A 13,785-nucleotide genomic window follows, 5' to 3' on the forward strand; every position below is an offset into this window, starting at 1 on the left:
TAGGTCGGTTGGTATTGTAAATGGGTCATATCGGTCTATGTTTTGATATAGCTGCCATATAAACCGATCTTGGATCTTGACTTCTTAAGCCTCTAGAGTGCACAATTCTTATCCGATTGGAATTTAATGTTTACAATACGTGTTTTATTATAATATCCAACAACTGTGCCAAGTATGATTCGAATCGGTCCATAACCTGATATAGCTGACATATAAACCGATCTTGGATCGTGACTTCTTGCGCCTCTAGAGGGCCCAATTCTTATCCGATTTGAATGAATTTTTGCACGAAGTATTTCGTTATCATATCCAACAACTGCGCCAAGTATGGTTTGAATCGGTATAGAACCCTATATAGCTTTCATATAAACTGATCTTGGGTCTTGACTTCTTGAGCCTCTAAAGGGCCCAATTCTTATCCGATTTAAATAAATTTTGCACAAAGTATTTTGTTATGATATCCAACCACTGTCCCAAGTATGTTTGAAATCGGTTCATAACCTGATATAGCTGTCATATAAACAGATCTGGGACTTCTTGAGCTTCTAGAGGGCGCAATTCCTATCCGATTTGGCTGAAATTTTGCATGACGTATTCTATTCTTACTCTCAACATCTGTGTCAAATAAGGTTCAAATCGGTTCATAACCTGATATAGCTGCCATATAAACCGATCTGGGATCTTGACTTCTTGAGCCTCTAGGGGTCGCAATTATTATCCGATTTGCCTGAAATTTTGTACGACGTATTCTCTCATGACCATCAACATACGTGTTTATTATGGTCTGAATCGATCTATAGCCCGATACAGCTCCCATACAAATCGATCTCTCAATTTTACTTCTTGAGCCCCCAAAGGGCACAAGTCTTATTCGAATTGGCTAACATTTTACACAGGTCTCCAACATATAATTTAATTGTGGTCCAAACCGGATCATATCTTGATATCGCTCTAATAGCAGAGCAAATCTTTTCTTATATCCTTTTTTGCCTAAGAAGAGATGCCGGGAAAAGAACTCGACAAATGCGCTTCATGGTGGAGGGTATATAAGATTCGGCCCGGCCGAACTTAGCACGCTCTTACTTGTTAATTTTATTAGACTCCGTTTTAGAAGCAACTAATGCTGAGACAGCCTATGGCATACGTTGGGTCATTAACGACTTCCTTGGAGACATCGACTACGTGCATGATATATGCCATGGATCACTTGTACAAAAAGAGAGGGGGAATCAACCCATATATCGTGAAATCAAGCCAACGCTTCGGCCAACGATAGAGCTCGATGGAGAGAGCTTGTTAAAGCCCTATGTTCACACTGAACAGTTTACTATTGGCCATATTTTATTGTAATATATTTAGTACACTCCATATTATTTTCCCTACTAAGTCACAAGGGGAGGTCGATGAAGACTGCCTTAACAAGGTTGTGTATAAAATAGAAGAATCATTCGATGCTAAATCGTACACATTGGCGGAGGGCTTTTAACAGTGCTCGGACCGACACATTGTTTCAATCCTTAAACCAGTCCTTACAGACTGGATAAACCATATGCTAAGCAACAAGTTGATAAATTGTGGGCCCCATGACATAAATATCGCATTAGGGAGAAAGTGTCACCGGGCACGCCACAAAGGGGACATTTTGTCGCCACTCCTAAGGGTGACCACCATAAATAACTTATTACTGATGCTGACTTAGGAGGGATTAGATCACGTCTACTACGCTCGAAGTTATACTTCTAAGGAGTAAAGATCCGAATCAGCTATGGAGAAGGGCCGAAACGTCTTGGAGATGGCATACGTCTGGGCTAGATCTAGGGGGTCTCAATGTTCACGAGGAAGATGAAGGCGGGCCAATTGGACGCACCACGTTTCCTTAATAGAAACATTTCTATATATGAGAAGGCTAAACAAATTAGGAGTGATCTTGGACAGGAAACTGAATTGAAGAATTGAAAGTATCATATTCAGGAAGTCTTACAGATGTTTGGCACTATGAAGATGGCCCGTAGGTTCGAAATGGGACTTGAACCTGAGGATAGTCCACTTTCTCTAGAGGAGCTTGAATAGACCAATACTTATTTAAGCCTCAGTAGTTCGATGGACTGCGATGAAGAAAAGGTGCATTGTAAGGATAATAATACAAAATTTTGTCTTGGCATAGGCGGAGCGATGAGGACCACACCCACTAAGGCTCTGAAGACTATACTAGATATCCGAGCCACTGCGGCTACTAGACTTCAGGCGATGGGAGAAAGATAGAGGATAGGAGCAGGTCATACCATCGCTATATAATTGAGGCGACGATGGGAGACACTTGTGGTTGAGTGCGAGGTACAGCTTCCTGCGGCACAGTCTTGGATTGACGTAATTCTGGTATTCCTCTCTGGTGGCTCATGCAACATAGTTGGATCAAAGCTAGAAGACAGAGTGGGCCTAGGGGTCTACATTGAGAACCCAGGGACTGCGATCTATTTCTGTGTGCCAGGCCATTATACGTTGTTAACGCAAGGACGTCGAGTGTGAACATCTTCACGGACAGTAAACTGGTCATGAGGGCAATAACAACCAGGACGTTAAGGTCACGAACAGTCTGGGAGTGTAAGAAAGAGATAAACGCATTCTCTGTGGATGACGCGATCCGCATTGGCAAGGGATTCGTATACCGTTTACATGTGTTCCTTCTGAATTACCCCATAAAATATATGGGACACATGTGAGTGTCTTTTGAAGTTATTTTTTTATGCAGTAATTCTGTCCTTCATAAGGCCATCTATATGCCGCGAAAGCAAGTACTAATCTGGCAATGTCACTCAATAGTAAAAAGTTATAAACAAGGAACTCGGAGACCAGGCCTCGCGGATGCAAAAGGATTAATAATATCCGGCCTCGAAGTTGCAGCCTTTTCCCTCGTCCGGTCGGGTCGACACAGTCCGAGTTATGGGCGTAGGCGACGAACGCGCATCTAATTAACTAACTGTGGAACTGCGAAACGGTAGGTAGGATGTTCAAAATTCTATGGGAAAATCCGGATTGTGAGAAGATGAGGCTATTATTGAAAGAAAGTAAGACATTACACGACGAGATCACTTATGCAAAATAGTTGCGGCAAGTGATAGCATGTGTAGAGCATGTAGGGTAGACGATGAGAAGTTGTAACTTTTCCTACGTCATTGCCCTGCTTTCGCGACTTATAGACACCGGCACTTAAGTGGGGACACAATACCAAACATGGACCAACTTAGAGACATGGTATGGAAATCAATTAGGGAGTACGGAATTCCTGACTAAGATTTTCTTTGTCTTCCTTATTAGTATTTAGAGCACACAACAAGCCGATTACTTGCTTAGGTGTATGTCCATAGTGCCATGGGGCGAATTACTATTCGCACTTTCGTTTCAACCTAACCTATGTCAGAAGTACAAACATTTTCAACCTATCCTTACGACATTTGGTACGGATTGATTTATTACTCATTTGCATCATCCATTTAAAGGCGTCATCGGATGTATTTATAGTCAAGAGTTTTAAATTCGGCCGGGCCGATTCTTATATACCCTCCATCATGGTTCGAATTTGTTAAGTTCCTTATAGGCAGACATTAAAAGAGACAAATAAAACGTGCTAAGTTCGGTTCTGCCGAATCTTGGATACCCACTACCATGAATTCCACCACCACTAAAAATTTCCCTTAATTAACTCAGTTCGTTTTCGATTTATTTTCTAACAATCAACTCGGGAATTGGTTGCGGCTGACTTTATCTTAGGTAGTCATACTGGGGAATCGGTATTTTTAGGGCGTTTAACAATATATGGACCAATTGGGATCGTACTTGACACGGGCGCTAGAAGTCGTAGAAGAAGCCTTTGTGTTAGATTTCAGCCATATCAGTTGGAAATTGAGGCCTATAGATGCTTAAGAAGTCAAATCTGGTGATCGGTTTGTATAGGGGCTATATCAGCTTATAGACCGATTCGGATCATACTCTGCACTGATGTTGGAAGTCAGAACGGAAGTCCGTGTACCAATTTTCAGCCAAAACGGATGAAAACTGAGTCTTTTATAGCGTCAAGAAGTAAAATCCGAGCATTGGTTTGTAATGAGGCTATATCAGTTTATAGACCGATTCGGATCATAATCGGCACTTGTATTGTAATTTTTATTTTATTATGATAAAACCCATACAAAAGACAATGTCTTATATTAAGCATGGGTTTGTATATTAGAAGTCAAAACCCAAATTTTTGTACCAAATTTCAGCCAAATCAGACTAAAATTGAGGTCTCTGGAAGTCAAAACTAGAAATTGGTTTATATGAGGGCTATATCCAAATCTGAACCGAGATGGCCCATTTGCAATCCCCAACGACCTACATCGATAAAATCCCATGACAGCCGGTTGTACGTACTGGAGTGACTCGATGAAGTCCTTCATTGGCAAGGGTTGCCGCCTTAGAGTACAACAGACTGCTACAACAACAACCAACATCGATAAAAAGTAAATCCAAATTTGCCAATGAAAATTCCATAAGGAACAAGGCCAAACTTCTTATATATTAATTAGTGCTGTCCGATTCAAGTTCAAGCTCAATGATAAGGTTCCCTCTTTTTATAGCTCAGTCCGAAGGGCGTGTCGCAGAGCGACACCTCTTTGGGGAGAAATTTTTACATGGCAAAGTGCCCCACAAATGTCGCCAGCATTAGAAGGGGATAACTAATTGAAATTTAATTTCTTGCGTTCTCGCCAGAATTCGAACCCAGCTGTTTAGTGTCAAAAGCGGACATGCTAACCTCTGCTCTACAGTGGCCTCCAATATACAATATACATCTTTAGCACAATAGTAAAAACATACTTACTTTTCAAATTGAATGCACTGAAAAGCTCGGCCACGGGGTACTCGAACATTACGGTAACTAGGAATGCTACAACAACGCTTAGAACATATATAACATTATAATGTGTCAACTGAAAGAATAAAAAAAAACTATTTTTTTTAATATCATAGTATAATATAATTGTATGATTTGAATAGTCAGACAGAAGCATATGGCTAGATCGTCTTAATATATAGAATTATTTTTATACTCTAAATGTATTTTGTAAAAGTTGACCACTTTGAACAATCTAACCTTTTGGCGGCGATATCTTTCAATTTATCATTGTATACCGTCTACGTGATATGGTTGCTTTATTTTAAAGTATCAAACATTTCCCTTAGCTTCATTAAGTGTTTTCTTTAAAACTCTGTCAGTACGAGTACACGTACTTCACTCAGAAAAATGTGGTTCATAGAATTAATTAAAAAACGTATTCCAATTAAGTAAGCCATTTTAATAAAATTTGGTTTAATAAATTTTACACATCTTTAATTAGTTGCAAATGGTGCATAAACTTTAATTTGGTAAGTAATTTTACTAAATCAAAATTCTATTCAATAAGTAAAATATTCTATTGGTAGACAACGCTTTTATTAACTCATGATAAAAGTTTCGTTGCTTTCAGTTCAACAATCCGTAAAATCGATGTTCTTCAAGTTGAATAAAATTTGTAAAACATTAGTTCATAAAATTTCTTAAATTTGAATAGTTTCGTGCAACTTAAAAAATACACAGGGTTTTACTGAAAATTTTCTTAAAGTGGAGTTCGTTTGAAAGATTTTTTAACTGAACTAAGCAACAGCAAAAACTTTCTAGGAATACCAAGATTTGCTTAGTGTAATTACAAATTTCCTAACTAAATCATCATATGCACTTGAAAATTTTTGTTCTTTATTCGTAAGCACATTAATTTGCATAAAACATTAAAAAAGATGCATTATTTGTATTTTTCACATATGTACGTTTTTATAGCATTCATGCAATTATACGTGTATTGAAATCTTAAAATTTGAAAAACTCGAAGGTTAGGTTTATAACTTGAAATTATCGAGGATAATTGATATTTATATACTTCTTCTAAAACGAGACTCATTGACAAAGCAGGCTTGTTTATATTTTGAATTGTAGACAAATTTACCTGTGCTGAGAAAAACTTTCAGTAGGTGGCAAATTGTTTACTATATGTTTTGGAAAAGGGACGTTTCGAAGCAATACTCTTATCGGCAACTATTTGAACTTATATTGTAGACGTGCAGTTGGGTTTCATTTCACAGCTGAAAGGTTGTGTAGAGATTCTTTCAAAAATGTTTATACCGACTACAACCCAATGATGTATCGCCTCAAAGATCCTTCGGCAATTCTTTTCCTTAATCTTTTACGATTTATAACTATAAAATTAGTTTAGATTAACTATATGTACATATATGTTTTGTGAAATCTGTTTACATTAGTCAGCTTTTAATCAAAGATACTAATGATATGGAGCAAAATTGGATAAACGGCTTTTATACCCTACACCACTACTGTGGTACAGTGTATTATAACTTAGTGAATTAGTTTGTAACACCCAAAAGGAAGAGAGATAGACACTGATCGACTCAGAATCACTTTCTGATTCGATGTAGCCATGTCCATCTGTCTGTCCGTCTGTCCATGTTAATTTGTGTACAAACTACAGGTCGCAATTTTCATCTGATCGTCTTCAAATTTGATATCGGCACGTTTTTCGGCCTAGAGACAAAGCCCATTGAAATTTGAAGAAATTGGTTCAGATTTGGATATAGCTCCCATATATATGTTCGTCCGATTTCCAGTAATACTGCAACAAAATGGTCATTTGTTAACCGATTTTCTCGAAATTTCAAAGAAATCGGTTCAGATTTAGATATAAATATATATAGATATATCCCCCGATTTTCACTCCTGGAGCCACTGCAAGCGCATTTATGGACCAATCTTCCCAAAATTTTGTCCAACGCTTTCCTTGACGACTTCCACAATGTCTATAAAGTTTGCTCGAAATCGGTTCATATTTAGACAAAGCTCCCACATATACGTTCGTCCGATTTGCAGTAATATTGTATTCACATGGTCAAATACTTAGGTGTGATCTTGGACAGGAATCCGAATTGGAAGTGTCACATTCAGGAGCGTACTGAGAAGGCTCACAGATGTTGGGCACTATGTAGACTCGAAATGGGGCCTGAATCCTAGGATAGTCCACTGGCTCTACAGGAGTGTGGTTCGACCAATACTTACTTACGTCTCAGTAGTTTGGTGGACTGCTTTGGAGAAAAAGTGCAACATGAGGACCATACTACAGGTTCAGAGAATATGTTGTCTTGGCATAGGCGGGGCGATGAGGACCACGCCCACCAGGGCACTGGAGCCTATTCTAGATTCCCGACCCATTGACATACAGATTAAGTGTGGGGGAGCCACTGCGGCTATGGGACTTAAGGCGATGGGAGAATGGATTGAGAATGGGAACAGCTCATACCATCGCGGTATGATCGAGGCGACGATAGGAAACGTGGAAAGAAGGAAAGAAGTTTCCGATCGGATACCTGAGATGAACCATGAAGTCGCTTGCGATGCACTGCTGCCAGAGGCACAGTCTTGGATTGACGGAAGATCATGTTACACGGATGGATCAAAGCTAGAGGACAGAGTGGGCCTGGGGGTTTACATTGAGAACCCAGGGACTGAGATCTGTTTTAGACTGCCAGACCATAATACGGTCCTGCAGGCGGAGATCCGGGCGATCACGGAATGCGTGATGTGGTGTGGTGCTAACGCGAGGACGTCGAGTGTGAACATCTTTACCGACAGTAAAATTGCCATAAGGGCAATAACATCCAGGACTGTAAGGTCACGAACAGTCTTGCAGTGTAAGAAGGAGATTGACGCCTTCTCTGAGGATGGGAAAATCCGCATCGTTTGGGTGCAGAGCCATAACGGAGTAAGGGGAAATTAAAGGGCAGACGATTTGGCGGTGAAGGCCAGAGGACTGCCCTCAATAAACTTGGTTAACCCGGAGTCTTTCGGGTCGACGCCGTCCGAGTTAAGGGAGTGGGCGACGAATGCGCATGCAACATTGTGGAACAACGAAACGGTCGGTAGGACGGTGAAAATCCTATGGGGGGATCCAGATCGTGAGAGAACGAGGCTATTACTGAAAGGAAGCAAGAAGAAGGTCAGTATATCTATTGGTATCATAACGGGGCACATAGGACTATGAGCTCACTTATGTTAAATTGGTGCGGCAAGTGATAGCATCTGTAGGACATGCGGGGAAGATGATGAGACGTTGGAGCATTTCCTTTGTCATTGCCCGGCTTTCGCGTCCAACACATACCGGTACTTAGGAGGAGGCACAAAATCAGATAAGAACCAACTTAGGGGAGTGGTATTGAAAACAATTAAGGATTTTGTAAGTAGCACGGAATTCCTAACATAATTTTTTTTTAGAGGATATATAGTTATAGTTTTTGAGCGCACAACAAGCCGATTACCGGCTTAGGTGTATGTCCATAGTGGTATGGGGCGGATATCTGCACCCTCTTTTCAACCTAACCTAACCTAAACTAATGGTTTTGTATAGAATCTATAGGTCAAAAGAAGTGGACTTTTTTAATACTTTTTTACGAACACTTTAATGGCCGTTCATCGCACAACTCCAACCCAAGAGTTTTGAATTACGTGGTTCCATTAATTTTGCTTCTGTCACATTGTGTATATCCATTTTGGGCAAAAATTTATAGTAATTATTGACTATTTATAATTGGTAAAATTGTTCGCAGTTTTTTTTTATGATTTATGTTCGTACATACGTACCATTAACGGATAAGAAGCTTCCCAAAGATGATGATTGCTGGCGTATAGTGCAAATATGAATGGAATAAGCCAGAGATATAATTGAAACGAAATCCTTGCTAGAAAGCGGAAAATTGGCCATGTAAGAAAACCTGGAATTAGAAATAAAATACTTGAAAAAACGTATTTTGCCTTTAACGAAAAACAAAACGTACCACCACCGTTGCAAAAATTGTACAACATAACAATTGCACAAAAAGTTATCACGAAGAAATTTTTGTGAAGTATCGGGAATAAAGCTGTCCAAATGGAGTGTTCCATGAAAAACAATTTCGATCCCAATAACCAAATACACAATATGGCTAAACAGCAGTAGGAGCGGATAGGCCTTAAAAAGCTAACAACCATTTTCCTGTACTCATCGTTAGCTTGACATCTGGTAAATAATTCAGCGCATACAAAACCCATGAATGCTGCATTCAAATTGGCGTAGATACTGCCATACAAGTGTAGGCCCGTCTCCATATCCTTGGCATACCAATGACGAAAGCTTCTGAAAATTCAAATATAAACGTAAAAAACAGTTAAGAAAGATTTTAATTGTGCTGGGTTGAAGCTTTTAGTTGCCCTCCATTAACTTAATGCCCGCCCATTTTTGTTGAAGAATTTTTTGTCGAGATCGTTTTCTATGGAAAATTAAATATTGTTCACTGTAAGGAAGATTCCACTTCGCCCTGTTGAAGAACAGGAAATATAAGCAAGCAAATTTCTTACAAACGTTTTATGCTAACCATCATAGAAAGGAGGGTGCCAACTATCAAAATTTCGTGAATACGTAATTCCTGTAGGTTAGGTCGGTTTAAGTGGCAGTCTGCCATTAGACTCACTTAGACGTTTTCGTCCATTGTAATACTACACGAACAGAAGAAGGAAGATGCCTTCTAGTTCCTACCGTTGAACCATCCAGATCACTTAAAAAAGCCCAATAACTTGCGAATGAGAACCTAAAGTGGAACTCTTTCTGACTGCTGGTTCGAGACACACACACAGAAGGTGTTCTATAGTCTCTTCTTCTTCGATCTCATCACAGCTTCTGCAAAAATAGTTGCTGGCAACCTACAGTCTGTCAACATGTTTTCCGATTAGACAGTGAACTGTCATGACGGATACAATGACTGAGACGTCTCTTCTAGCCAATGACAGCAAAGCAATAGACCTCTTCAAGTCTAGATTAGGCCACATTGTTTTGGAATGCTCACAGTCCACTCTTTGTGACCATCTATCATTCGTTGTCCTTCGGACTTCGTCCTGAAAACTTAGCTTACATGGCGCTAGAGGCATACCCACAAATTCCAGTATCCCTGGAATTTGTAGGGCAGTTCCTAGTCTCGTAAGTTCATCCACTTTACAATTCACTGGGATATCTCTGTGGCCCGGCATCCAAACGGGTGAATTTTGAACTGTTCAGCTATCTCGTTGAGAGATCTGCGACAGTCAGGGGCGGTTTTTGTGTTCATAAATACGTTTTCCAGGGATGTAATGGCTGCCTGGCTAAGATATAATGTCGTCGTAATGACATTATATCTTAGGCATTCCACCACTTCCTGAATTGCAAGGATCTCTGCTTGATACACACTGCAGTCATTCGGTAACCTTTTCGATATGACCATTTCTAATTTTTTAGAGTGCACACCTGGTCTTCTAGTTTGGAACCACCGTATAAAAGTCTATGTAACTTTTGTTACCAGGGATATCGTAGTTCCAATCGGTTCTATCAGAAATAGTGGTACAGTAGTTTTTATCAAAAAGCGGTTCAGGTGGGGTGTAATCCACACTGCCTGGTACATCGGATATTGTATCAAGGATAACACTGTGTCCGTAGCCCCCACATGATCAATGAGATAGCTCCCATAACGTCACGGCAGTGGTCGCTGCAATTTGGGTAGCCAGCCAAAGGCATAAAATGTTGCATTAAGTTCAGTACATCAGATGGTGACGTCTTCAGTGCGGCTGTGATGCACAAACAAGCCATCCTTTGGATACGGTTAAGTATTGAGCAGTAGGTGGACTTTTGAAGCGCCGTCCACCAGACCACAACACCATATAGCATTATATATCTGACAATTGCAACATATACCCAATGCATGACTCACGGTCTAAGCCTCCAACTTTTGCCAATGGTGTATAGGGCAAGAGTAGCCTTTCTTACCCTTTCCACAATGTTGGATTTAAAGTTCAATTTCCTGTCCAGCAACACCCAGTTATTTTGCACTTTCTGTAAATGGAACATTCTCTCTTCCCAAGGAGGCAGTTTTCACTGTAGGCAACACTGACTTAACACCGCCCAACGAACAGGAGGCTGACAACGAGACAATCACGTCATCTCTTAATATTGGAAAGACTAGGATAAGCAAAGATCCTAATACTAAAATATCAGGCAGTGCAGTGGCAAGAGACCCAACGCAGCCTAACAAACAGAAACCCGACGACGGACCCATCACCCACTTCAAGATTCGGAATGCTGGGATAGGTAAAGTTCCTAATATTAAAACATTAGGCAGCGCAGTGACAGGAGTCTCATTGCAACCAAACGAACATGGACGCGACGATGGAACCATTACCGCCTTTATAAGGAGTCGGAAGACTAGACTAGGCAAAGAACCTAAAACGATGACATCAGCCAGTGCAGTGACAGGAAACAGGAAACACGATTAGATCATCACCTACTGCCAAGAGTCCCATTTACTGAAAGACCAATGATTGAGGTAATCCAGATAAACCTCCATCGGAGCGAAACTGCTACGCATGCTCTGATGGAGAAAATCAGGAAGGGTAAGATTCATATTGCCTTAATTCAGGAGCCATGGACGACCCAGAACAAAGTTTCTGGACTGAACCATATCAACTTGAATTACATATTTTCCCCAGAGTTGTCAACGTCGGATGCAATAGTGGTGAGAAAGGGAGACGGTGGAGCATACCTGGCATCACTTTATCTGCCTTTCCACTCTCCGACACCGCCAACCACGTCGGAGCTGCAACGGCTGATGAGGAAAGCAAAACAGACAGGAAACGAGGTACTAATAGGGTGCGATGCGACCTCTCACCACATTTCGTAGGGTAAGCGGGGCCAAGCCCTGGCAGAGTTCTTGAATACTAACGACCTAGTAATACTTAATATTGGTAGCACCGCTACCTTTGTTAATAGAATTAGGGAGGAGGTAAAGGGTGATTTTTTTGAGGTTAGGATTTTCATGCATTAGTATTTGACAGATCACGTAGGATTTCAGACATGGTGTCAAAGAGAAAGATGCTCAGTATGCTTTGACATTTCATCATGAATAGACTTACTAACGAGCAACGCTTGCAAATCATTGAATTTTATTACCAAAATCAGTGTTCGGTTCGAAATGTGTTCATTCACCGTTCAGCGATGAGGCTCATTTCTGGTTGAATGGCTACGTAAATAAGCAAAATTGCCGCATTTGGAGTGAAGAGCAACCAGAAGCCGTTCAAGAACTGCCCATGCATCCCGAAAAATGCACTGTTTGGTGTGGTTTGTACGCTGGTGGAATCATTGGACCGTATTTTTTCAAAGATGCTGTTGGACGCAACGTTACGGCGAATGAACACATTTCGAACCGAACACTGATTTTGGTAATAAAATTCAATGATTTGCAAGCGTTGCTCGTTAGTAAGTCTATTCATGATGAAATGTCAAAGCATACTGAGCATCTTTCTCTTTGACACCATGTCTGAAATCCCACGTGATCTGTCAAATACTAATGCATGAAAATCCTAACCTCAAAAAAATCACCCTTTATTAGATGTGACGATATCTTCCGAAAATGTAATCGATGAGGTTCAGTATTGGAGGGTCTCCATGGAACACTTTTTCTCTGACCATCGCTACATTAGGTTTAGAATAGCACGGCCAGCGCCGAATCCGATAAGCTTCCAGAATAAGTTGAAAACCAACTGGACAAAATTCGGAAGGCTACTCAGAAGAAGACTTGGGCAAGATAATTTAGATTTTCAAAGCATTGAAGACATTGACGAAAATGTCAACAGAATTCAACTGCACTAACGGGGTCCTTCGAATATAGTTGTCCTCTTCGGGAAAAACACATCGTAAAAAACCTGAAGTTTATTGGGATGTGTATTACACACGGCTCAAGGAATATAATAATATTACCGGCAAAACGTGCCTCCTGGAAGCTTTTCTGCGAACAGGTCAACAACGTTGATGACGCCGCCAAGATAAAAAAGTTTCTCTCAATAACCAATGTCTAAACTGAAACTTTAGAAGACGACATGGAGGCTTTTGATGAAAACCCATTTTCCACCGGATACAAAGGGACTCACGGAGACACCGGTCTCCTTGGAATCTTGGAATAATGGCGTTGATCGAAGGTTTGTAATAACGGAATTTATGGTGAAGGAATCCTTGAGGAGCTTCAAACCATTTAAGTCACCCGGACCTGATGGAATATTTCCTGCGTTACTACAGAAAGAAGCACCTTGTGTTGCCAAAATTTTCACTTGCGTATAATGCGAAAGCCTGGTAGGAGGCAACGGTGGTGTTGGAACGTATTGTGGACACCATGATAAAGAATTGGACATCCAGTTCAGATACAAACAGCATGCCTATGTCAAGGGCAGGTCGGTGGAGGCTGACCTGCACGAGGTTGTGCATAAAATAGAAGAATCCTTCGATGCCAAAACGTACACCCTGGCGGTATGCATTGGCATCGAGGGGGCTTTTAACAATGTGCGGACCGACACACTGATCCAATCCTTAGACTAGTACCTGGTGGATCCGGTGCATAAAGACTGGATAACCCATATGCAAAGGAACAGGGTGATAAATTGTGTGTCCAATGTCATAAATATTAGGAAGAAAGTGGCACAAGGTACGCCACAGGGGGGCATTTTATCGCCACTCCTATGGGTGACCACCATAAATGACCTATTAGACGATTAGACGCAGACGATGTTATAATACTTCTAAGTGGTAAGGATCCGAACGAGTTATGCAGTAAGGCCGAAAGGGTCTTGCATATGGCATATGACTGGGCTAGACCCAGAGG

The 13,785-nt window shown here is 40.7% G+C and overlaps 2 protein-coding genes across 2 annotated transcripts in view; one reads left to right on the forward strand and one right to left on the reverse strand.

Annotated features, from left to right (window-relative positions):
• LOC106081672 (O-acyltransferase like protein-like) overlaps window positions 1-13,785 on the forward strand; it is a 185,777-nt gene that overhangs the window by 49,871 nt on the left and 122,121 nt on the right. The gene's annotated exons all lie outside the window — the stretch shown is intronic.
• LOC106086630 (uncharacterized) overlaps window positions 1-13,785 on the reverse strand; it is a 79,188-nt gene that overhangs the window by 1,412 nt on the left and 63,991 nt on the right. The window contains exons 18-20 of the mRNA XM_059369844.1: window positions 8,911-9,248; window positions 8,717-8,847; window positions 4,859-4,967 (exon numbers count right to left, since the gene is read on the reverse strand). Of these exons, the coding sequence (XP_059225827.1) occupies window positions 4,859-4,967; window positions 8,717-8,847; window positions 8,911-9,248 (578 nt within the window). The remainder of the gene's footprint in view (window positions 1-4,858; window positions 4,968-8,716; window positions 8,848-8,910; window positions 9,249-13,785) is intronic.

The sequence above is a fragment of the Stomoxys calcitrans genome, chromosome 5, assembly GCF_963082655.1.
Source record: "Stomoxys calcitrans chromosome 5, idStoCalc2.1, whole genome shotgun sequence".
Classification (NCBI taxonomy): Eukaryota; Metazoa; Arthropoda; class Insecta; order Diptera; family Muscidae; genus Stomoxys; species Stomoxys calcitrans.